The 26,832-nt window shown below is 38.3% G+C and overlaps 1 protein-coding gene across 11 annotated transcripts in view; it reads right to left on the bottom strand.

The window, feature by feature from the left end:
* The window catches only part of ANKHD1 (ankyrin repeat and KH domain containing 1), a 135,906-nt gene that overhangs the window by 16,799 nt on the left and 92,275 nt on the right, over positions 1-26,832 (bottom strand). For 9 of the 11 annotated variants that reach the window (XM_016953937.3, XM_054684627.2, XM_016953938.3 and 6 more), the window contains 10 exons: positions 25,746-26,504; positions 18,098-18,243; positions 17,833-17,944; positions 17,196-17,341; positions 16,088-16,230; positions 15,067-15,280; positions 13,253-13,428; positions 12,884-13,046; positions 10,123-10,218; positions 9,557-9,673 (listed from right to left, as the gene is read on the bottom strand). In XM_016953937.3, the coding sequence (XP_016809426.1) occupies positions 9,557-9,673; positions 10,123-10,218; positions 12,884-13,046; positions 13,253-13,428; positions 15,067-15,280; positions 16,088-16,230; positions 17,196-17,341; positions 17,833-17,944; positions 18,098-18,243; positions 25,746-26,504 (2,072 nt within the window). Of the gene's footprint in view, positions 1-9,556; positions 9,674-10,122; positions 10,219-12,883; positions 13,047-13,252; positions 13,429-15,066; positions 15,281-16,087; positions 16,231-17,195; positions 17,342-17,832; positions 17,945-18,097; positions 18,244-24,852; positions 25,008-25,745; positions 26,505-26,832 lie in introns of all 11 variants that reach the window. The other 2 variants (XR_010157020.1, XM_063810747.1) reach the window with 2 other exon arrangements.

Here is a 26,832-nt window from a genome sequence, read left to right as displayed (position 1 = left end):
ATTTTAAATATACACAAATTTTTATTTGTCAAATATACCTCAATAAAGCTATTTTTTAAAAATAGAAAAAGGATCTGAATAGACATTTCTCCAAAGAAAATATACAAATGACCAATAAGCACAGAGAAAGATACATGTTCAATATCATTAGCCATCAGGGAAAATCAAATCCAAGTCACAAGATATCCACTTCACACCCACTAGGATGGCTACAATCAGAAAGACAGATAATAATATTGGTGAGGATGTGGAGAAATTGAAACCTTCATACACTGCAGGTAGGAATGTAAAATGGTACAGCCACTTTGGAAAACAATCTGGCACTCCTTCAATCCTTCAAATAGTTAAACACAGAACTAGCATATGATTTAGTAATTCCATCCATAGGTACATGCTCCAGAGAAATAAAAACATTTTCATACAAAAACTGTATACTTATTTATAATTGCATTATTAAAAGAAAAAAACATCATGATCAAGTAGAGTTATTCTAGGAATGCAAGAGATAGCTTAACATGAAAATATTTTGTTGATAATTAAAGAGAAAAAGTATGATTACTGAGAGATGCTAAAATTTTGATAGCAAATTTTAGTTTAAAAAAACGTAGTAAGCTAAAGAGAGAAGAAAAGGTTGCTTACAATCATTGAGCATTATTTATAATTGCCAAGAAGTGGAAGCAACCCAATGACCATTAACTGATAAACAGATAAACAAAATGTGGTCTGTCTACAGAATAGAATTGTTTTTGTATTTGGCAATAAAAAGAAATAAAGTACTGATTTTGGCTATAACATGGATGAATTTTGAAAACATTTCACTAAGTGAAAAAGCCAGTCACAAAAGACCAAATATTGTATGATTTCATTTATGTGAAAAGTCCATAATTGACAAATCTATAGAGACAGAAAGTAGATTAGCAGTTACTTAGGACACAGGGATTGCAGCGGGGGAATGGGAATATGATAGCTATGGAGTGCAGGGTTTCTTTTTATGACAGTCATAATGTTCCAAAATTGTACTGATAAATGTACAATTCTGTGAATATACTAAACACCACTGAATTACGTAACTTTATTTATTTTATTTTGAGACAGAGTCTCGCTCTGTCACCCAGGCTGGAGTGCAGTGGCATGATGTTGGCTTACTGCAGCCTCTGCCTGTCGGGTTCCTGCAATTCTCCTGCCTCAGCCTCCCAGGTAGCTGGGATTACAGGCGTGTGCCACCATGCCTGACTAATTTTTGTACTTTTAGTAGAGAAGGGGTTTTACCATGTTAGCCAGGCTGGTCTCGAACTCCTGACCTCAGGTGATCTGCCCACTTCAGCCTCCAAAAGTGCTAGGATTACAGGCATGAGCCACTGTGCCCAACTGTGAATTATGTAACTTTACATGGGTAAATTGTATGGCTTGTGGAGTGAATTTCACTAATGCTATTTAAAAAAAACATTTATGTGGCATCTATTTATGTGCCTAAAATGCAGCTATCATGATCTTTACAAAAGACTGATAAATTTCACTGAAAAAATCCTGACAAGAAGCTATTACAAAAATGATTCTTTCCTATTTATAGAATTTATTTTAATTTATTTTTTTAAGTAGAGACAGGGTCCCACTATGTTGCCCAGGCTGGTCTTGAACTGCTGGTCTCAAGTGATCCTCCTGCCTCAGCCTCCCAAAGTGCTGGGATTACAGGCATGAGCCACCACACATGCCCAGCCTGTATTTCTTTTTCTGTGAATTGCCTATTCACATGATCATTTTTTATTATGGATAAGTTATCTTTTTTTCTCCTCAATGATTGTAAGCAAACTTTTCTTCTCTCTTTAGCTTACGAAGTTTTTTTAAACCAAAATTTGCTGTCAAAATTTTAGCATCTCTCAATAATCATACTTTTTCTCTTCCTTTAATTATCAACAAAATATTTTTATGTTAAGCTATCTCTTGCATTCCTAGAATAACTCTACTTGATCATGACGTTTTTTCTTTTAATATAATTTCCAAACTCAGTATCAACACTCTCATTTTCCAGGTAAGCAGACTGAGCCTCAGAAAGGCAATATTTTAGTTTGTTTGTTTTAATTTTTCCATTACAACACACATCCTAGGATACTGGATAGTCTTTTTTTTTTATATACTTTAAGTTTTAGGGTACATGTGCACAATGTGCAGTTAGTTACATATGTATACATGTGCCATGCTGGTGCACTGCACCCACTAACTCGTCATCTAGCATTGGGTATATCTCCCAATGCTATCCCTCCCCCCTCCCCCAACCCCACAACAGTCCCCAGAGTGTGATGTTCCCCCTCCTGTGTCCATGTGTTCTAATTGTTCAATTCCCACCTATGAGTGAGAATATGTGGTGTTTGGTTTTTTGTTCTTGCGATAGTTTACTGAGAATGATGATTTCCAATTTTATCCATGTCCCCACAAAGGACATGAACTCATCATTTTTTATGGCTGCATAGTATTCCATGGTGTATATGTGCCACATTTTCTTAATCCAGTCTATCATTGTTGGACATTTGGGTTGGTTCCAAGTCTTTGCTATTGTGAATAATGCCGCAATAAACATACGTGTGCATGTGTCTTTATAGTAGCATGATTTATAGTCCTTTGGGTATATACCCAGTAATGGGATTGCTGAGTCAAATGGTATTTCTAGTTCTAGATCCCTGAGGAATCGCCACACTGACTTCCACAATGGTTGAACTAGTTTAGAGTCCCACCAACAGTGTAAAAGTGTTCCTATTTCTCCACATCCTCTCCAGCACCTGTTGTTTCCTGACTTTTTAATGATCGCCATTCTAACTGGTGTGAGATGGTATCTCATTGTGGTTTTGATTTGCGTTTCTCTGATGGCCAGTGATGGTGAGCATTTTTTCATGTGTTTTTTGGCTGCATAAATGTCTTCTTTTGAGAAGTGTCTGTTCATGTCCTTTGCCCACTTTTTGATGGGGTTGTTTTTTTCTTGTAAATTTGTTTGAGTTCATTGTAGATTCTGGATATTAGCCCTTTGTCAGATGAGTAGGTTGCGAAAATTTTCTCCCATTTTGTAGGTTGCCTGTTCACTCTGATGGTAGTTTCTTTTGCTGTGCAGAAGCTCTTTAGTTTAATTAGATCCCATTTGTCAATTTTGGCTTTTGTTGCCATTGCTTTTGGTGTTTTAGACATGAAGTCCTTGCCCATGCCTATGTCCTGAATGGTAATGCCTAGGTTTTCTTCTAGGGTTTTTATGGTTTTAGGTCTAACGTTTAAGTCTTTAATCCATCTTGAATTGACTTTTATATAAGGTGTAAGGAAGGGATCCAGTTTCAGCTTTCTACATATGGCTAGCCAGTTTTCCCAGCACCATTTATTAAATAGGGAATCCTTTCCCCATTGCTTGTTTTTCTCAGGTTTGTCAAAGATCAGATAGTTGTAGACATGCGGCGTTATTTCTGAGGGCTCTGTTCTGTTCCATTGGTCTATATCTCTGTTTTGGTACCAGTACCATGCTGTTTGGTTACTGTAGCCTTGTAGTATAGTTTGAAGTCAGGTAGTGTGATGCCTCCAGCTTTGTTCTTTTGGCTTAGGATTGACTTGGCGATGTGGGCTCTTTTTTGGTTCCATATGAACTTTAAAGTAGTTTTTTCCAATTCTGTGAAGAAAGTCATTGGTAGCTTGATGGGGATGGCATTGAATCTGTAAATTACCTTGGGCAGTATGGCCATTTTCACGATACTGATTCTTCCTACCCATGAGCATGGAATGTTCTTCCATTTGTTTGTATCCTCTTTTATTTCATTGAGCAGTGGTTTGTAGTTCTCCTTGAAGAGGTCCTTCACATCCCTTGTAAGTTGGATTCCTAGGTATTTTATTCTCTTTGAAGCAATTGTGAATGGGAGTTCACTCATGATTTGGCTCTCTGTTGTTGGTGTATAAGAATGCTTGTGATTTTTGTACATTGATTTTGTATCCTGAAACTTTGCTGAAGGTGCTTATCAGCTTAAGGAGATTTTGGGCTGAGACAATGGGGTTTTCTAGATATACAATCATGTCGTCTGCAAACAGGGACAATTTGACTTCCTCTTTTCCTAATTGAATACCCTTTATTTCCTTCTCCTGCCTAATTGCCCTGGCCAGAACTTCTAACTCTATGTTGAATAAGAGTGGTGAGAGAGGGCATCCCTGTCTTGTGCCAGTTTTCAAAGGGAATGCTTCCAGTTTTTGCCCATTCAGTATGATATTGGCTGTGGGGTTGTCATAGATAGCTCTTATTTTGAGATACATCCCATCAATACCTAATTTATTGAGTTTTTAGCATGAAGCGTTGTTGAATTTTGTCAAAGGCCTTTTCTGCATCTATTGAGATAATCATGTGGTTTTGTCTTTGGTTCTGTTTATATGCTGGATTACTTTTATTGATTTGCGTATATTGAACCAGCCTTGCATCCCAGAGATGAAGCCCACTTGATCATGGTGGATAAGCTTTTTGATGTGCTGCTGGATTCGGTTTGCCAGTATTTTATTGAGGATTTTTGCATCAATGTTCATCAAGGATATTGGTCTAAAATTCTCTTTTTTGGTTGTGTCTCTGCCCGGCTTTGGTATCAGGATGATGCTGGCCTCATAAAATGAGTTAGGGAGGATTCCCTCTTTTTCTATTGATTGGAATAGTTTCAGAAGGAATGGTACCAGTTCCTCCTTGTACCCCTGATAGAATTCGGCTGTGAATCCATCTGGTCCTGGACTCTTTTTGGTTGGTAAGCTATTGCTTATTGCCACAATTTCAGCTCCTGTTCTTGGTCTATTCAGAGATTCAACTTCTTCCTGGTTTAGTCTTGGGAGAGTGTATGTGTCGAGGAATTTATCTATTTCTTCTAGATTTCTAGTTTATTTGCGTAGAGGTGTTTGTAGTATTCTCTGATGGTAGTTTGTATTTCTGTGGGATCAGTGGTGAGATCCCCTTTATCATTTTTTATTGCGTCTATTTGATTCTTCTCTCTTTTTTTCTTTATTAGTCTTGCTAGTGGTCTATCAATTTTGTTGATCCTTTCAAAAAACCAGCTCCTGGATTCATTAATTTTTTGAAGGGTTTTTTTGTGTCTCTATTTCCTTCAGTTCTGCTCTGATTTTAGTTATTTCTTGCCTTCTGCTAGCTTTTGAATGTGTTTGCTCTTGCTTTTCTAGTTCTTTTAATTGTGATGTTAGGGTGTCAATTTTGGATCTTTCCTGCTTTCTCTTGTGGAAATTTAGTGCTATGAATTTCCCTCTACACACTGCTTTGAATGCATCCCAGAGATTCTGGTATATTGTGTCCTTGTTCTCGTTGGTTTCAAAGAACATCTTTATTTCTGCCTTCATTTCGTTATGTACCCAGTAGTCATTCAGGAGCAGGTTGTTCAGTTTCCATGTAGTTGAGCGGTTTTGAGTGAGATTCTTAATCCTGAGTTCTAGTTTGATTGCATTGTGGTCTGAGAGATAGTTTGTTATAATTTCTGTTCTTTTACATTTGCTGAGGAGAGCTTTACTTCCAAGTATGTGGTCAATTTTGGAATAGGTGTGGTGTGGTGCTGAAAAAAATGTATATGCTGTTGATTTGGGGTGGAGGGTTCTGTAGATGTCTATTAGGTCTGCTTGGTGCAGAGCTGAGTTCAATTCCTGGGTATCCTTGCTGACTTTCTGTCTCGTTGATCTGTCTAATGTTGACAGTGGGGTGTTAAAGTCTCCCATTATTAATGTGTGGGAGTCTAAGTCTCTTTGTAGGTCACTCAGGACTTGCTTTATGAATCTGGGTGCTCCTGTAGTGGGTGCATATATATTTAGGATAGTTAGCTCTTCTTGCTGAATTGATCCCTTTACCATTATGTAATGGCCTTCTTTGTCTCTTTTGATCTTTGTTGGTTTAAAGCCTGTTTTATCAGAGGCTAGGATTGCAACCCCTGCCTTTTTTTGTTTTCCATTTGCTTGGTAGGTCTTCCTCCATCCTTTTATTTTGAGCCTATGTGTGTCTCTGCAAGTGAGATGGGTTTCCTGCATACAGCACACTGATGGGTCTTGACTCTTTATCCAATTTGCCAGTCTGTGTCTTTTAATTGGAGCATTTAATCCGTTTACATTTAAAGTTAATATTGTTATGTGTGAATTTGATCCTGTCATTATGATGTTAGCTGGTTATTTTGCTCGTCAGTTGATGCAGTTTCTTCCTAGTCTCGATGGTCTTTACATTTTGGCATGATTTTGCAGCGGCTGGTACCAGTTGTTCCTTTCCATGTTTAGCGCTTCCTTCAGGAGCTCTTTTAGGGCAGGCCTGGTGGTGACAAAATCTCTCAGCATTTGCTTCTCTGTAAAGTATTTTATTTCTCCTTCACTTACGAAGCTTAGTTTGGCTGGATATGAAATTCTGGGTTGAAAATTCTTTTCTTTAAGAATGTTGAATATTGGCCCCCACTCTCTTCTGGCTTGTAGAGTTTCTGCCGAGAGATCTGCTGTTAGTCTGATGGGCTTCCCTTTGAGGGTAACCCGACCTTTCTCTCTGGCTGCCCTTAACATTTTTTCCTTCATTTCAACTTTGGTGAATCTGACAATTATGTGTCTTGGAGTCGCTCTTCTCGAGGAGTAACTTTGTGGCATTCTCTGTATTTCCTGAATCGGAATGTTGGCCTGCCTTGCTAGATTGGGGAAGTTCTCCTGGATAATAACCTGCAGAGTGTTTTCCAACTTGGTTCCATTCTCCCCGTCACTTTCAGGTACACCAATCAGACGTAGATTTGGTCTTTTCACATAGTCCCATATTTCTTGGAGGCTTTGCTCGTTTCTTTTTATTCTTTTTTGTCTAAACTTCCCTTCTCGCTTCATTTCATTCATTTCATCTTCCATCGCTGATACCCTTTCTTCCAGTTGATCGCATCGGCTCCTGAGGCTTCTGCATTCTTCACGTAGTTCTCGAGCCTTGGTTTTCAGCTCCATCAGCTCCTTTAAGCACTTCTCTGTATTGGTTATTCTAGTTATACAATCTTCTAAATTTTTTTCAAAGTTTTCAACTTCTTTGCCTTTGGTTTGAATTTCCTCCCGTAGCTCAGAGTAATTTGATCGTCTGAGGCCTTCTTCTCTCAGCTCGTCAAAGTCATTCTCCGTCCAGCTTTGTTCCGTTGCTGGTGAGGAACTGTGTTCCTTTGGAGGAGAGGCGCTCTGCTTTTTAGAGTTTCCAGTTTTTGTGCTCTGTTTTTTCCCCATCTTTGTGGTTTTATCTACTTTTGGTCTTTGATGATGGTGATGTACAGATGGGTTTTTGGTGTGGATGTCCTTTCTGTTTGTTAGTTTTCCTTCTAACAGACAGGACCCTCAGCTGCAGGTCTGTTGAAGTACCCGGCCGTGTGAGGTGTCAGTCTGCCCCTGCTGGGGGGTGCCCCCCAGTTAGGCTGCTCAGGGGTCAGGGGTCAGGGACCCACTTGAGGAGGCAGTCTGCCCGTTCTCAGATCTCCAGCTGCGTGCTGGGAGAACCACTGCTCTCTTCAAAGCTCAGATGGAAATGCAGAATTCACCTGTCTTCTGTGTCGCTCACGCTGGGAGCTGTAGACCGGAGCTGCTCCTATTCGGCCATCTTGGCTCCTCCCGTCTTTTTTCTGGATAGTCTTTAATTGGGAATCTAATAAACCACTTGTAACCCAGATCTTAACAATAAACAAATGATTTCCAATGCTTTACTAAATTTCTTCACAGACTAATGTTAAAACCACTTAGGCAGTAATGATGTCATTTGGTAAAATGGGATCTTTTTTTGGGGGGGGGGGACAGAATCTAGCTCTGTCACCCAGGCTAGAGTGTAGTGGCATGATCTCAGCTCACTGCAACTTCTGCCTCCTGGGTTCAAACAATTCTCCTGCCTCAGCCTCCTAAGTAGCTGGGGCTACAGGCATGCGCTACCACACCCAGCTAATATTTGTATTTTTATCAGAGATGGGGTTTCTCCATGTCAGCCAGGCTGGTCTCAAACTCTTAACCTCAGGTGATCCGCCTGCCTCGGCCTCCCAAAGTGCTGGGATTACAGGCATGAGCTACTGCGCCCAGACAGGACCTTTTTTTTTTTTGAGACAGGGTCTTGCTCTGTCACCCAGGCTGGAGTGCAGTGGCATAATCATAGCTCATTGCAGCCTCAACCTCCCAGGCCCAAGAGATCCTCTCGCCTCAGCCTCCTGAGTAGCTGGGACTACAGGTGTGCACCACCATGCCCGGTGAATTTTTTAAACTTTTAGTAGAGGCAAGGTCTCACTAGGTTGCCCAGCCTGGTCTCGAACTCCTGAGCTCAAGCCATCCTCTAGCCTAGGCCTCCCAAAATGCTGGGATTACAGGTGTGAGCTACCGCACCCAGCCGTAAATTGGGATCTTGCTCAAAATCTAGTCCTTCCCTTATATTTGGGCTCAAAATATATTTTTTTGAATGACAGGTCAGAATAAAAAATTGATGGTGGTTCAAGAATCTATTACCTATTTCCTTTGAATCATATATTGTTAAGAATATTGGTCACATATAGGCGACAAGTTTATTCTAGCAGATTTTTTTTGTCTGAGATGGGGTCTCACTCTGTCACCCAGGCTAGAGTGCAGTAGCACAATCACAGGTCACTGCAACCTCTGCCTCCTGGGCTCAGGCCATCCTCCCACCTCACCCTCCCAAGTTGCTGGGACTACAGGCACCTGCCACCATGCCTGGCTGATTTTTTGTTTTTTGTAGAGATGGGGTTTTGCCATGTTGCCCAGGCTGGTCTCAAACTCTGGGGCTCAAGCAGTCCACCCTCCTCAGCCTCCCAAAGTGCTGGGATTACAGGCATGAGCCATGACATCTGGCAATTCCTTTTTTTTTTTTTTTAATAGAGAGAGAGTCTCGATCTGTTGCCTAGGCTGGACTGCAGTGTGTAATTATGGCTCACTGGAGCCTCGACCTCCTGGACTCAAGTGATCCTTCCACTTCAGCCTCCTGAATAGCTAGGATTGCAGGCATGTACCACCATGCCCAACTGTTTTTTAAATTTTTTTTTGTAGAGATGGGGTCTCACTCTGTCACCCAGGCTAGAGTGCAGTGGCACAATCACAGCTCACTGCAACCTCTGCCTCCTGGGCTCAGGCCATCCTCTCTATGTTGACCAAACTGATCTCAAACTCCTAGGCTCAGCCTCCCAAAGTGCTGGGATTACAGGTGTGAGCCACCACGCCCACCCTCAATAATTTCTTTCTTTTTTTTTTTTTTGAGACAGTCTCGCTCTGTCAGCCAGGCTGGAGTGCAGTGGCACGATCTCGACTCACTGCAACCTCTGCCTCCCGGGCTCAAGCAATTCTCCTGCCTCAGCCTCCCGAGTAGCTGGGATTACAGGGGTGTGCCACCACGCCTGGCTAATTTTTGTATTCTCAGTAGAGACAGGGTTTCACCTTGTTAGCAAGGCTGGTCTTGAACTCCTGACCTCAGGTAATCCACCCGCCTTGGCCTCCCGAAGTGCTGGGATTATAGGCGTGAGCCACCGTGCCCGGCCCCCACCCTCAATAATTTCTAAAAAGGAAAATTATTTTTCCCACTCACCTTTTCCAGATCAAGTTCCTTTAAAAGAATACTCGCATTCTTATTTGCTTCTGCAGCTTGCTGGTCTTTAGCCTTCACAATGGTTTCGACACATTGATGACATTTTTTCAACAGTTCCTACAGCAGGAAATAGAATTATGTAATATATAATGAAAGAGGCCAAATAAAACTTAAGCTGATGAGCACATTAAAGTCCAGAGGTTAAAGCTCAAACTGAAAAGTCACTAAACCAAATTAAGTTATCCTTTGAGTCCAGTCACGTATCAATCTTTCACAAAAATAAGACACCATTTCCCTAAAAACCTGCATGTCCTTAGGAAGCCTTCTCATTAGGCTAGTGGTTTAGTACCTTAGTGTAGTCACTGTGACTATGGTCCACAGTAGAAATCTCAAAATAGTTTATCAAAAGTATTATACCCCTCTATTTTGCAAATGGAGAAACAAAAGCATAAAGAGATCAGGTGACCAACCTTTCAGAATATAAAAAGAACAAGTTCCTAACTGCACACTTTGGCATATCATTCCACAAAGAACAAAAATGTGCTTCAGTAGCATATTAAACTTACCTTATCTGTAATTGTTGCTATGTATCTCATGCATTCTATATCAGAAGGGAACTGATTTACTTCCTTTACCAAATATTGAACAACTTTTACATGACCCTATAAGAAGTACAACAATCTTAGACAAGGTAGCATGAAAAGAAAAATTATTATTCTTAAGAATAAAAGAAAGTAAAACAAAAGAATTACAAAGGAATCCCTTGATTTTGCATATATGCCTACCAATTTAAGAATAAAAAGGCAAATACTTCCAAATAGAATATTAAGCTTAAAATTAAAATTATAAAAATAAGATCAGCGTTCAGCTTATAAAAAGAAAAGCATAAAAGACAAGAATGTATGCTCAGGAATCAACGGTGGACTAGACATTTCTCCTGAATTTAATCCCACTGAAAGTAGAAAAAGCTTTTGTAGAAAAACAGTATCTCCTAGAATAAATCTATTAAACAAACATTGGTGATGTAAAATGAAACTCAGTGTAAAAGGGAAATGAGTCCTAAAATAAATAATTTTTTTTTAAATTTCAAAGTCTTACTTTGCCTCTACTTCACTAACTAAACAAGGTGGACTATCACAACTTTCTGAGCCTTAGGACTTGAATCTAAATAAAACACTTTCTAAATGCCATTATCAAGGGTTGAAAGATCTGTAATCAATTCTAAGCATATCTTTTTTTTTTTTTTTTTTGAGATGGGAGTCTCGCTGTTGTTGCCCCGGCTGGAGTGCCATGGCACGTTCTTGTCTCACTGCAACCTCCGCCTCCCGGGTTCTAGCAACTCTCCTGCCTCAGCCTCTGGAGTAGCTGAGATTACAGGCGCCTACCATCACGCCTGGCTAATTTTTGTATTTTTAGTAGAGACGGGGATTTACCATGTTGGCCAGGCTGGTCTTGAACTCCTGACCTCAGGTGATCCACCTGACTCGGCCTCCCAAAGTGCTGGGATTATGGGCGTGAGCCACCGCACCCGGCCAGCATATCTATTTTAATGTAACCAAGCTTGCATAGTTTCCCTACCAAGGTTCTAAAACATCCTTAAGAATTAGTGTGATGGAGATACAAATCAGAGAAATGCTTGCCTCTGGGGCAGGGAAGTGACTAAAAGTGGGCAAGAGGGAACCTTCTAGGGTTACAGAAATAATTTATATGTTTATGGGGTATGGGTTACATGTATGTATGTATACGTTTATCAAAACTAAACCACGTACCTTAAGATTCATGCATTTCACTATATGTAAATTGCACTTTGCTAAACAACTGGGTATATAAACAGTGCTGAAAAAGATGGTCATGACTCTTGTCCTCATGGACCTACCAGTCTAGTTGGCGAGACAGGCATTAAAATGGTAAGTACATGTTTGAAGATATAATTACAAATTGGGATAAGGAAAATCAAAACTCAACTATAAAAGAGAAACAGAGGGACCTTTTTCAGATTTGGTGTTAGGGAAATACTCTTTGAGAACTGACATGTAAAATTGGAGCTAACAGATGAGTAGAGAGGTGAGCTAGGTGAACAGCAAGGGAAAACATTTCAGGAAAAGAAAACCAGTGAGCAAAGGCCCTGAGGCAGTTGAAAATTTAGTGCATTCTAGGCCAGTAACTAGAAAACATAGTGAGCAAAAGGGGATAGTAGCATAAATGATTTGTCTGGGGAGGTTGACATGAAGCTTATTATGCAGGTCTTTACATGCCCTACTAAGTAGTTTATAGTTTGGGAAGCTATACCAATGGGAAGGCTTTTAAAAATACAGCAGATAAGTGAACTTTAATATATATGAGAGGCCGAGCATGAACTTTAATATATATGAGAGGCATGGCTCACGCCCATATCTCAGCACTTTGGCAGGCAGAGGTGGGAGAATCGCTGAGCCCAGGAGTTTAAGACCAGCCTGGGCAACATAGCAAGACCTCGTCTCTACAAAAAGTAAAAATAAAAAAAATCTGAGCATGGTAGTGACACCTGTGGTCCCAGCTACTCAGGAGGCTGAGGCAGGAGGATCACTTGAGCCTGGGAGGTTGAGGCTATAGTGAGCTATGATCATGCCACTGCACTCCAGCCTGGTTGACAGACTGAGACCGTTTCATACACACACACACACACACACACACACACACACACACACACGCACACAGAAGATACAGTAAGTTTTTATGAAAGTCTACTCCTTTTTGTTCCTCTTTAGGCACAAAAAAATCCATCTGCATATAATAGTTTTTCTTAAATCTTCTGTTTCATGAACAATATATCACAAATAGTCAAGACACCAAGTGATTTAACAACCAAGTTGCTTATAGTGAACTACCACATAGCTCTTAGATTTGGCCACAAAAGAATGGAAAGATAAGGTCGGGAGCCTGTAATCCCAGCACTTTGGGAGGCTGAGGCGGGCAGATCACAAAGTCAGGAGTTTGAGACCAGCCTGACCAACGTGGTGACACCCCATCTCTACTAAAAATACAAAAATTAGCCGGGTGTGGTGACGCATGCCTGTAATCCCAGCTACTCAAGAGGCTGAGGCAGGAGAATCGCTTGAACCTGGGAGGCAGAGGTTGCAGTGAGCCGCGATCATGCCACTGCATTCTAGCCTATGTGACAGAGTAAGACTCCGTCTCAAAAAAAAAAAAAAAAAAAAAAGAATGGAAATATAGCAGTGATTTTTCTATGGAAATATACTCAATTCTCCAAGATAAACTTATCTTTCTCACATGGTTTTAACTTAGAATTGGCTTAAAATTGACCTTTCTTCCCCCATATCAAATTACCTTGCGAAATGCTGACATAAGAGGTGTGATTTTCCGGTTATCTGCTGCATCTACATCAGCACCTGCTTGCACTAGCAACTGCACAACATCAAAATGACCTCCATTGGATGCCAGCCAAAGTGGCGTATTTCCCTTTTTGTTACGAACATCAATGTGGGCTCCCCTGTAAACAAGGCATATTAATAGTTTGTTTCCTGTAAGAAGAGGCTGGCTTTTTCTAGTTTTCTCTATCTTCTTCTTTTACAAAGTAACTTGCAAATAATCTTTTCTTAACAATATCAATAAAGTAAAACAATGTTATTAACTTTAAAAGCTCTGAAAAGTGAAAATGACCATGAGAAGTTCTACATATAATAGAAAAGTACTCACCTATGAATCAGGAGTTCACAAAATTTGTAGTGACCTTTGTCTGCTGCTATTGTTAAAGCAGTATCTCTTGAGGAAGGCACAGGGGGAGCATTAACATCTGCTCCTTTATCAAGAAGAACTCTTCCAACCTCTGCATACCCTCCAGAAGCTGCTTCCATCAAGGGGGTAAGACCAGTCTGTTTAAACCAATAAATTATGCAACTAAGTTAGATTTCTTTTTTTAACTATTCCATAGACCAAAACTAAGCTACATAATTTCTTTAAAAAACTGAAGCAATTAACTTTTAAGACAATTCTAGTTCTGATTAGCTCTCATAAAAGAGCTAAGCAATATTTTGCCTTGAATTTTACTAAACAGCAGTAGAAACTGTTAGATTCAGACATGCTAGAATGAACTTAAAACATGTTATCTCATGCTAAAAACAATTCTGTAACTTCTATACTTTTATGAATTTACTCAGATAATTTCTTTGCATAATGAATAGAGATATTAAAAATAAGTAGATTAAAATCACTTTATAAATTTTTTGCATATGTGCCTTTGGTACGTTAGTCTCCAACATTTTTTCAAAGGACATTTCCTACTGGTACTATCCAAAATAACATAGATTTCTCTAGGACTTTTAATGGATGAGTGGCACACAATGAATACTTGTAATAGAAAAAGACAAATTGAATGACAGGAAAGACTCATTTCTCTTTGTGTGGTAAAAAGCCAAGGAAAAACTACACTTCCTCATTACTTAGATTAAAAGGATGTAAATGTTGCACTAAACTTTAAGAAGTAAAAGGAATTTCAGGGAAAAAGTACGAGATTTCCAGTCAAATCTTTCCAATTTCAAATGAGCACTAGATTCTCTGTTGACTAATTATTAAAAATTCTACCCAACCTACGTCTTTCCAGAGTTCTAAGAACCTTGCAGTTCTAAGCAAAGAAATTCAAGCCAATGACATACTAACTCCTATTTTCTTTTCTTTGTGTGTGTTTCCTGCATCTATGGAGATTATCTTATGACTTTTCTCCTTTATTCTTTCTTTTTTGTGGGGGCAGGGGGTGGGACGGAGTTTCTCTCTTGTTGCACGGGCTGGAGTGCAATGGCGTGATCTCTGCTCAGTGCAACCTCCACCTCCCAAGTTCCGGTGATTCTTCTGCCTCAGCCTCCTGAGTAGCTGGGATTAAAGGCGCCTGCCACCACGTCCAGCTAATTTTTTGTATTTTTAGTAGAGACGGGGGTTTCACCATATTGGTCAGGCTGGTCTCAAACTCCTGACCTCATGTGATCCACCTGCCTAGGCCTCCCAAAGTCCTGGGATTACAGGAGTGAGCCACCGCGCCCAGCCTCCACTAACTCCTATTTTCTTAATACCAAATAGTCATGAAACTGTCAAAATCTGCCATGGTCAAATTAGATGTTAGCTGCCCTAATTTTATAACTTGTGAATTAAATTTTTGCTTGGGATTTTTACAATGATAAGCACATGACTCATTAAAGGAGTTCTTTAAAAGTCTACAGTGTAAGAGTTAATACAAAATAATCTTACTACATTCAAAAGTTGTAAGCTGCAGTATTAATAGAAAGCTACTCAAGGCTGAGGTTGGGAAAAGTACTAATTCTGTTTTCTTCATTGTCCTTAATAAAAGTCATGATGGTGACAGTATGTCACTCACTACTATACAGCATAATCCCTCAACTCTGCATTGGTATCAGTTTTAATTTATGATAATTTAAAATATTATATTCAATTTGCGTTAAAATGCCATGTTCTTTCTACAGAAATGTATCTGAAATAGTTGACAAGTAAAAAATGCTTACCTTTGCCCTATGTTCAACATTGGCTTTTCGGTCCAGAAGCAAACTCACTACTTCTGCTCGGCCCTGGAAACAGGCCAGGGTGAGAGCCGTGTTCCGATTGGTCTCTATCTGGGCATTAATGTCTGAACCCATATCGAGCAGCAATTTTACTGCAGGAACATGTCCATTCATTGCAGCCAACATCAGGGGAGAAATACCTAGTTTACTCCCAGTCCTAAAGGGGGAAACGTGCTTAGAAAATTAAAATAATATGTTGCCTATTATTTTAGAAAAGCATTAAAGATGAAAAGGTTTCACTAAAAAGAGAGGTTTCTAACATCAATGAATAGATTTTACTTGTTTTGACCAATAATAAAGAATAAGAAAATGTCACAATTTAAAACATAATTTCCGGCCGGACATGGTGGCTCATGCCTGTAATCCCAGCACTTTGGGAGGCCAAGGAGGGCAGATCACCTGAGGTCGGGAGTTTGAGACCAGCCTGACCAACATGGAGAAACCCCATCTCTACTAAAAATACAAAATTAGCTGGGTGTGGTGGCACATGCCTGTAATCCCAGCTACCTGGGAGGCTGAGGCATAAGAATCGCTTGAACCCCGGAGGCAGAGTTCGCGGTAAGCCAAGATCGCGCCATTGCATTCCAGCCTGGGCAACAAGAGCGAAATTCCATCTCAAAAAATAAATAACTTAAAAAATAAAATGTAATTCCTATTTAGGGATTATAAATTTCCAACTATATATAACAAAATACTGTTTCTGAGATCAGAGGAGATTGGGCACGTTTAGGGTGGTAGTCCATAGAACAAAATACTTTTTGAAATGAGACCTCTTTATAAGCAGCCACATTACTGAAATAAGCTGAGATTACTTATAAACAAACACATTATAGGTATAATCACTGGCTTTGCAACTTTAGTACTATCTTAATTTAAAATGTATCTGTCTAAACGTTAAGAGGTAGACATTTAACTCCAAAGTAGTAACTTACTAAACATGAACAATAAAATGAACAGGCAATACCTTGAATTAATTTCTGCCCCAGCATTAAGCAGAATCTTAATGATATTAACATATCCTCCAGACGCAGCTAGACTCAGTGGTGTATAATCAGATACGTTCCTATGTTCTTTATTTGCACCTCGAGCCAGCAGCAAGTCTACCACCTACAAAGTAAAATATGGATAGAGAAGAGAGTTTACACCAAGGGCTCAACTTACAATGAAGGAAACACAAAGAAACAGGACTTATAACTTCCTTATCTAAATATCTGATATTTTAATTACATTTCATTAGACCCTAAATATTGAAATATCAACACTAGAGAAATGGATTCAATTTCAGGAATTCAGAGTTTTGAAATCCCAATTATACTGCAATAACAAGATGTTACCCTTTCTATTTGCCATTTATTGGGCAATAAATTTGCATTTCATATGTGTTAGAATTGTGATTCATTCAATCCGAATAAATGTAAGGATTAAGATAATTTTTATTTGGCTTTAAGGGCAAGAAACAGATTTTTTAAAAGGGGATTTATGGCCAGGCTTGGTGGCTCATGCCTATAATCCCAGCACTTTGGGAGGCCAAGGCAGGAGGATCCCTTGAGGCCAGGAGTTCAAGGCCAGCTTGGGCAACATAATGAGACCTCATCTCCACCCTCCTGTTCCCTCCACAACCCCCCGCCAAAAAAAAAGGGCATTTACATTCCAATAAAAGTTAACAGAAGTACCCATTCCTCAGAAAGTATATGGAACATGTTAAAATACGTGCAGGGCCAGGCATGCTGGCCCATAACTATAATCCCTGTACTTTGGGAGGCCTAGGAGAGAGGATTGCTTGAGGCCAGGAGTTTGAAACCGGCCAGGGCAACATTACATGACCCCATCTCTACAAAACAGCCCTAGCTACTTGGGAGGCTGAGGATTGCTTGAGCCCCAGAGTTCAAGGTTATAGCGAGCTGTAATTGCACCACTGTACTCTAGCCTGGGAGACAGAGCAAGACCCTGCCTCAGAAAAACAAACTCACAAAATACATGCAAATTTTATTCATGTAGCTAAAATACGAATCATATGCATATTTTAAAATATAAGCAAAATATTTACAAAATGAAAATTAACATTAACACACCTCCTGACGTCCACCAGAACATGCCAATGAAAGCGGAGTATCCTTAGTTCGTTCAGACTGTGCTTCTATATCTCCACCTTTATCCAAAAGGATTTCAACAACTCCAACATGCCCTGCTGTTGCTGCCAGGATTAGTGGTGTGAAACCTAAATCAGAAAATGAAAATCTTAAACAAATTTATGTTTTTTATTTTATTTTAAAGCCACTGTTTACAATTCTCTAGTATTTTAGCAAAATAAATCCTTCTGGGCAGACACTGATAATGAGTTAACATAAAACTGCTCTAAACCCTAATTTGTTAGTGACAAAAAACCCATAAACACCTAATTAAAAAACTAAGTCAGTAAAAATTATTAAAGTTTATACTTATAATGAACTTTGATGCCTCTGTATGAACTACCTTTGGATTAACAAAGGCAACCACAACTTGCTCTATTTCACTAATGATCTACAGTCTAATTTTTGAATGTTTTGAGAATTATTTGGTTCCGCAGAATAATGAATCCAGATATTCCTAACTGAAATATGCTTATCCATCTTATCACTGAGATAGTCTAGGAACTATTTATCAATAATAAAAAAGTTAATTATTTTCTGATGTAACTACACTTGGATTTTATTTCTGACTGATATTTACCTTTTTTGTCTCTGTGTTCAATTTTGGCATCCCGTGCAATGAGCACAGATACAAGTTCTTCATGACCACCTGCACAAGCTAGTGTTAATGCTGTGTCATGATTGCTCTCAGTCTAGGAGAAGAAAAAAATAAGTAAATTTTTTTTAACAGAAGTTATCAATTTAAGAGCAAATAATATTTCTTTTCACAATAAATGCAGAATAATTTTCCTTTCCAAAGAAGATCAGAATGTGCAAAATAAGTTTAAATAAAGCAATCTACTCACATGTGCATCAATGTCAACTGAAGGATACACAGGAGGCATCGATTGGGAAGCCACATTGCTTGTAGTCTGCGAACAGGATTCAGGTGTAAGACACTCTGTGGTCTGAGAAGAACTGTTGGAACCAGTGGGCACTCTGGTACTCACAGCTGAAAAACAATATTCATATTGCTAAATTCCACTTAACAGAGTAAGGTTATTTGTACATAGAAAAACACAAAAACAGAAATTTCCATAGCAGTAATATATAGTAATAGTAAAATCACAAGCTTTGGAATCAGACAGACCTACATTTAAATATTAGTTCCAACACTGACTTTCTGATCTTGGGCAAGTAATTTAACTTCTCTGAGCTTCAATTTTCCCTATATGTAGAATGGGGAAAATAATGGTACCTGCCTTGGAAGGTTATTGGAAAGACCACGTGAGGCAATGCAGATAAAATACTTAACATAGCACCTGATATTTAGTGCACATACATTAAATAGTAGCTTTTTACATTGCCAACAGGGAGGAAAAAAAATTTCCAAAAATAAAAGTAAATAAAAGGAATTCTAGATTTTAGTTTGTAAAAAAGTCAATTAGATAAAAATATCCTATGTACAATTCAAAAAAAGGGGCCTGGGCGCAGTGGCCCACGCCTGTAATCCCAGCACTTTGGGAGGCCGAGGCGGGTGAATCACCTGAGGTCAGGAGTTTGAGACCAGCCTGGCCAACATGGTGAAACCCCATCTCTACTAAAAAAAACAGAAAGTTAGCCAGGTGTGGTGGTACATGCCTGTAATCCCAGCTACTTGGGAGGCTGAGGAAGAAGAACTGCTTGAACCCAGGAGGTGGAGGCTGCAGTGAGCTGAGATCACGCCACTGCCCTCCAGCCTGGGTGACAGAGCTAGACTCCATCTAAAAAAAGGGGGGGGGGAGGGGGAGGGAGACAAGTTCAAGTATTTCTCACATAAATAGCAGGAAGTATGTGTTTTCTAAATTCAATATTTATTTTGAAACTTTGTTAAAAAATCAGTATCTGAAAGTCCAACTATTTTTAAAATGAACATTGAAGTTCTATTTGAGATCTCAAAATGTGGTTTGAAAACTGAGTTAAGTCCAGGAGCGATGGCTCACGCCTATAATCCTGGCACTTTGGGAGGCTGAGGTGGGCAGATCACCTCAGGTCAGGAGGGTTGGGAGTTCAGGACCAGCCTGGCTACCATGGCAAAACCCCGTCTCTACTAAAAACACAAAGTTAGCTGGGAGTGGTGGAACGCGCCTGTAAGCCCAGCTACTCGGGAGGCTGAGCCAGGAGAATCGCTTTAACCTGGGAGGTGGAGGTTGCAGTGAGCTAGGATCGCATCACTGCACTCCAGCATGGGCAACAGAGTGAGACTCCATCTCAAAAAAAAAAAAAAAAAGAAAGAAAACTGAGTTAAAAGAAATTATGTATTTTATATCTCTGAAAATTTCTTATGTTTCTTAAGAGATGGAGTTTGACCACGGGGGGAAACAGGACCTATCTCAGGGATGTTGTGAGTAGTCTAAAAGATACTGTATATAAAGCATTTAACACAGTGTTTTTAGCAAATGGTGGGTGCTCAATAGATGTAACTATCAGATATTTTACAGGATTGTCAATACTATTATTCATTGTATTGAAAAATAAAAACATTATTCACTCAAGAAAGGAAAAACTCAGAAAAAAACATATAATCAGTAATAATATAGAAAAAAATCAACAAAGCATCAGTGATGGCAATAACCTTACATTTGCACCCAGATTAAAAGTCAGTCAAAAACACATAGGACTTAAAGAAAAATGTAAGCATTTTAAGTGTTGGAAAATATTTTCTCTCTAGAATTTTTGATATGACTAGATCCCATTCAAAGATACTATTCATAATTGTGAATGACTCAGTTTAGTAGATTACTAGTTTAAATAAGTGAGCAAAGTTTAAGATGCCCAGATATATTTCTACATGAGCTACCCAGCTCATCCCCACCAACATATATAACCATCTTGGCAATACAAATTTCTCCAGCTTCTGTCATCACATAAATAACATAATTTAACTATTTAGTTACAAATAGGAATAATTATTACATATGTTTGTTTCACCTATAAGAATATGCAAAATGGAAACAAAGCCTTAAAATTTTTTGTCATTTTTTTCCTGGAAGAAGTGGCCAAGAAAAAAATAATAGTAATAATGAAAAATTGTTGTCATTCAATGAGTTAAAAGCAGATACTATTTTGTTACACCTCCTCGAAATAGCTGATATGTTTGGAAAACTGCTTGAAAAAAACAAGACACTGAAGATTAATATGTTACAGAACCTTTCTAACAGTAAGACTTCAGTAGTGGTCCCACAATTATTAACATATACTTTAGTAAAGAACTACTTTTCTATCAGTATTTTATTTATGTTATCTCATCTCTCTTTTTTTATTATGAAAAACAGGTATATAAAAATTTTTTTGAATAGTTGATTAGAGTGCTATGCCAGAATGTGATAAGAAACTTCTTCACAGAGTTGGCTTTTAAAAAGTACTTTTGTGCATTTAACAGCTTTGTTAACAAAAATGTGTTGTTACAATAATTACTAAACATTTTTGTACTACATTATCCTAGAAGCATTTTTTCACTCCATGTAATAATGACAGTCAGAAACATTCAATAGCAAGTGCCTTTAACAGGACTAATTACAAATGAAAAGTTCTAAAACTAGGAAGTAGCAAGAGATTTAAAAAGTGCATGTGGAATAAAGGTTGTATTAAGAGAAAATTACACCAAGACTATGACATTTTCATAAATTCTAAAATATTTCCTACCTCTGAATGAAATATCTCTGAAAGTGACCAAGACAGACTGCTACCACAAACATCTATATATAATTCAAATTAAACTTATACGGTATGCTTTTTTTTTTTTTTTTTTAAAGAGATAGGGTCTCTATGTGTTGCTCAGGCTGGTCTTGAACTCTTGGCCTCATGCAATCCTCCCACCTTAGCCTCCCAAGTAGCTAGGATTACAGGTGCAGAGTCACTGTGTCTGACAATTTATCCACTATTTTAAAATGAGGTGAGAGAAGTAAGTACAGTATGTTACTTGACTTTTTATGAAGTTGAAGAAAGTTTTGTAGGCAATATGGAAGATAATAAATCTTATTATTAAAAAATCTCACTGATACTAGGTGTACATAAAATATGTTGTGAATTTTTTTTTGAGATGAAGTCTCGCCCTGTTACCCAGGCTGGAGTGCAGTGGCACGATCTCAGCTCACTGCAACCTCTGCCTCCTGGGTTCAAGGATTCTCCTGCCTCAGCCTCCCGAGTAGCTGGGATTAAAGGCACGTGCCAGCATGCCTGGCTAATTTTTTTGTATTTTTAGTAGAGATGAGGTTTCACTGTGTTAGCCAGGATGGTCTCGATCTCCTAACCTCATGATCTGCTCGCCTTGGCCTCCCAAAGCGCTGGTTAGATTAAAGGTGTGAGCCACAGTGCCCGGCTGTTGTGAGTTTTTTAAGAAATTTAATTGCTGTAATCTGTTTTATGTATTGGTAACTTTATTAAATAGTTCTATGTAAATAAAAACCTATGGTCGGCGTGGTGGCTCATGCCTGTAATCCCAGCATTTTGGGAGGCCGAGGCGGGCAGATCACGAGGTCAGGAGTTTGAGATCAGCCTGGCCAACATAGTGAAACCCCATCTCTACTAAAAATACAAAAAAATTAGCCAGGCATGGTAGTGGGCGCCTGTAATCCCAGCTACTTGGGAGGCTGAGGCAAGGGGAATCGCTTGAACCTGGGAGGCAGAGGTTGCAGTGAGCCAAGATGCGTGACAGTGTGAGACTCCGTCTCAAAAAAAAAAAAAAAAAAACCTATAAATAAAATATTAAAGTCAATTAGAAAAAATTATTTAAAGATTTTATTGCAAATCTCCTTAAGAGGATTTCTTAATTACTTTTATATTCACTACTACAGAGTTAAAGATACTTTAAAATTACAATTTAAGAGCCTATTAAGATGCCAATGATAGTAACAACATAGTAAAAAGTCAAAAACTGTATTAAAACTTACATGTACATCAAATCTTAATATAAAAATAAGGGAAATGATTAATAGAATTTCGAAGTCTAAGGAAATAACAATACTTAAAGATAAATCAGAAATTTAAGTTGACACATATGCATGCATATTACATCTAAGGTTCTTAAACTTGGCTGAACTGAGTTTGAATCTTGGTACTTACTAGCAACTTAATTTCCCTAAGCTTCATTTTTTCTTTTCTTTTCTTTTTTTTTTTTTTTTTTTTGAGACAGTCTCGCTCTGTTGCCCCATGCTGGAGTGCAGTGGTGTGATCTTGGCTGACTGCAACCTCCACCTCCTGGGTTCAAGTGATTCTCCTGCCTCAGCCCCCCAAGTAGCTGGGATTACAGGCATGCACCACCATGCCTGGCTAATTTTTGTATTTTAGTAGAGATGGGTTTCACCATGTTGGCCAGGCTGGTCTTGAACTCCTGATTTCATGCGATCCGCCGCCCGCCTCTGCCTGCCAAAGTGCTGGGATTACAGGCATGAGCCACTGCTCCCGGCCAGCTTCAGTTTTTCAACAGAAAAATAGAGGTGGGAAAAGGACTTATTTAAAGTATTATTATAATTAGCCCATGAGATAAAGTATATTTAGCATTTATCATAGAAGTTGGTGCATGGTAAATGCTCAATAAATGTAAATAAATTGATATTAGTTGATTTTTAACCAATCTTCTTTCTACATTAGAATTGAAAATTTTGGCCAGGCGCGGTGGCTCACGCCCGTAAAACCAACACTTTGAGAGGCCAATGCAGGTGGATCACTTGAGGTCAGGAGTTTGAGAGCAGCCTGGCCAACATGGTAAAACCCTGTCTCTACTAAAAATACAAAAATTAGCTGGGTGTGGTGGCAGGTGCCTGTAATCCCAGTTACTCGGAATGCTGAGGCAGGAGAATCACTTGAACCTGGGAGGCGGAAGTTGCAGTGAGCCGAGATCAAGCCACTGCACTCCAGCCTGGATGACTGAGTGAGACTCTATCTCAAAAAAAAAAAAAAAAAAAGAAAATTTTACAAGTATTTCTAGAACTGCTCGAAGGTAAAAGCTATTTTGAATTTCTTTAAATTACTTTATATTCCTAGACATTTGACCTTTGAGAATCACTTGCTATTATGGTAACTGCTAAAAACCCAATGCTCACTTTCAGAAGGACTTGAGGAACCATGTTCCTAATCAATAATTTACATAGTCTGTTTGGAACTACATCATGTATGACACGTATCAAACAACACACTAAAGGGCTAAGTTAATCAGCTAATCAAGTTGCAACATTAATAAATTATATAAACAACTTATTATCACAACAAATATTTTGAAAGAATAGCAATAAGGAAATAATACTCCTATATTTAAAAAGTAAAATGTACTGTTATCATACATCTAAAATTCTTCTAAAGTAAAATTTACTTCTAAAGTAAAATTCTAAAGTAGAATTTTAAGATGTACAGTATTCTTTACTAATATGAGTGGTAAAAACTAGAGTTAAGTAAAATTAATTATATATTTGTCCTACTCTATAATCTTACCAATATGTTAATATGTTTTACAATTGCAGCATTAGGTATTAACCTAATTCACCCTTGCCTTATTTATTTTACCTTCAACTAAGAAAATTAAGACAAACTTTGACTTAGGAAAATATAATATTTAAATTTAAGACAGGTACATCATCTTGAATAAAGAAAATATAATTACTGCCATATAGTTCAAAACACATAACCTTCATAAAAATGGAAGTTTTTACATGAAGATAATTTTTGTACCTGTTGGCTGATTTAAAATTTAAAACTTATTAATAAAAGAATATTGTACAATGTGGTAGGTATTAATGTCTAACACAAATTAAATTTTGTTTATATTAATAAAAAGATAATTTCAAAGCCAGTTTTCTAAGTTTCATGCAAACTTTGTAAAAGACTAATTTAACAAATACTTCAGTGAAATAAAACTTGATGTTCCTTAACACTTACAAGTTCCTTTTAGAGCTGTTTCTACATTCTTTAAAAAAAAAAAAAGTTCTAACATAACTGAACTAATCAGTAACACAGATTTCATAACTGCAAACTGTGCACTTAATTAGGAACATTATAATGCTGGTTACAGAACACTACATGTTAAAAATGTTATTCCCAGTTCATCAGTTTCATCATTATTATTCGTAATCATACTTCACATTCTAAAATCTGTTTTTACCCAGATTATAAATTAGAATTCCAAATGAACTACAAGAATTTATTCACAATTTATAACAACTTTCAATGCTAATAATACAAAGTTAATTTGTGTCTACCAACTGAAGATATAAAAACCCAAATTAAAGAACAAAGAGCCTAACTCCTTAAAACATTTCCCAGAATTTTAATTTTCTTTAAGAAAACTAAGACATTCCTCCTCTGCACAATGATACCTATTACATATCAGAGGAGCCTCAAAGGCAATATCACAATTCTATAACCATTGGAAGTCAAACACATGCCCAATAAAATTCCTGATTTCAGTAATCTTATTCCACATTTAAAAAGATTCAGTAAAGATCAGGAAGACTAAAGGCTCACAAAAGAAGAAAGGAAACTGAGATAGCATAATTGGGATGGGAGAAGGGGAGGAGAATATGACAAGAGGCAACAGACAACAGTAAGGAAAAAAATGTTGCAATCAAGAGACAGAGGACTGGCCTGCCTTTGAATATCACTCCAGCTACATCTTAGTTCTTGGTCTTCATCCACTGTCAACAGCCATTCTGGCTGCATTTCTGAATTGGGCTCTCATGGAGGTGATACATTCACCAGCCATCTTTAGGAAGGTAAATGATTAATTGCACTGTTTTCCCACTGCTGCAAGGACAATGAAAGGGAAAGTAAACTTGTGCACCTCATTTCATATCTAGTTGTAATTTTCCACACAACAATAAACAGAAACATATACTTCAAGGTTATCAGGCCTTTTTTTCTGTGTGTGTGTGTGTGGAGGGGGGGTGTGGTGTGGTTGTGTGCTTTCATTAAGAAAGTTAATGCAAAAATCCCAATCTTCAAATCATCAAGTGACAATAATTTTAATGCACCTTATCTTCTAACCACAAATATTATAATATGGAATACTTAGTTTTATCTGAACATCCCATTTAATTGGAAATACATAAGTTGATCTAATAAAATTACAAATTAAAAAAGCTGTGTGATTTAAAATTTCCAGACATGAAAATCAACAGCAGGAAAATTTTAAGTATAATCTTATACGAATACTTCTAAAGCCTACAAAGAAATTCTACTTTGAGATCTCCTACCCAAGTCACAGCACACAGTGGTTTTGATACCAACGGTTTAAAACAAAGGATTGTGGCAACTTTATTTCTTTGCCTTTGCAATATGACAAAAAAGAAGAGGGGGAAACACACTTTTGTGTGTTAGTGCTATTGAGCATAGTTAATTCACTTCCAAAATACTTCGAGAAATGGGTAATTTTACAAAGTTCTAAAATGGAAAAGTACAAAGTCTACGTTTTTGGAGGGGTATATAAAGAAGTTCAGCACACAGATTAAAGAGAAATTATTACAGATATATTTCTTAACCCACCTGCTATCAGGTCATCAAGAGTGTCGGTAAGCGTCTGAGCTGGAGTTGCAACCATTAGTCCATCTGGTTCTTGAACTAACAGCCCCTGATCATGTCCAGTAATAGCAATCTGAGGCTGTCCTACAATCTGCTGATTACCTGATACTTTCTGAAGTTCAAGAGAATTTGTCCCATTAGAACCTAAGTCACTGGAAAAGTTACACTGTGGAGATGATAAAGGCTGGACTGGGACAAAATCAATCTGTTCTGCCGATGGTGGAGACTGTTGCTCATCATCAACATCATTATCTTTAAATAAGATTGTGTCAACCTGAGGTAACTCTGAAAAGTGATCCTCTGGGAGACTACCATCTCCTTCCCCTTCTGGGAAGACTCCTCTATGAGAGCACTGTTGGTGTAGAGACGCTGTGTCTTTCTGACCTTTGGTTTCCAAGTATTCTTTGGTAAATTGCTGCTGTGTTTTCATCTGCAACTGCCTTTCCACTTTCTGCAGTTCTTTCAATATTTTCTTCTTCTTCTGGACTTGCTCTTCTCTGTTCTTTTTAAGTTCTTCTATCTTATCTTTGTTCAGAGGTTCACCTTGAATTAACTCCAGTGACTTAAGCTGTGCTTTTTCAATAGCACTAATTCTTTGTCCCAGTTCATTCAGCTTGCCTTCAGTCTCCTCTACTATGCACTCCAAAGGCTGGTATGGGTGAAAAGATGGCAGTAGGTCCTGATCTGCTACCTGGAGGGAACTGGACTTCTGCTTGGATGTACCTAAGCACATGAAAAATGTTTGAAAGAGTGCCATGCTAAAAAAAAAAGAAAAAAAAAAAAAAAGAAAACCAGCCTCCCCTCCCACACACACGGACCTCCCTCCCAAAACCCTTATAACTAATGTTATAGAATGAATGTTCAGAGTCACACCAGTGTTAGGCAGGTTAAAGCCTATACTCATCTATTTCACGCAGCACAAACTAGGATGTTGCTAATTCAAAAACTGTGAAGTTTTAAAAATCTACTTTAGGATAGGAGGATTTTGGAAATTAAGTCAGGGGCGGGGAAAAGGAAAACCAAGAGGCGAGAATCTCAAAATTCTGCTGAT

This window comes from Pan troglodytes, chromosome 4 (genome assembly GCF_028858775.2).
Source record: "Pan troglodytes isolate AG18354 chromosome 4, NHGRI_mPanTro3-v2.0_pri, whole genome shotgun sequence".
Lineage (NCBI taxonomy): Eukaryota > Metazoa > Chordata > Mammalia > Primates > Hominidae > Pan > Pan troglodytes.
The sequence above is the reverse complement of the archived record's forward strand: the minus strand, read 5'-3'. Positions and strand labels throughout refer to the sequence as shown.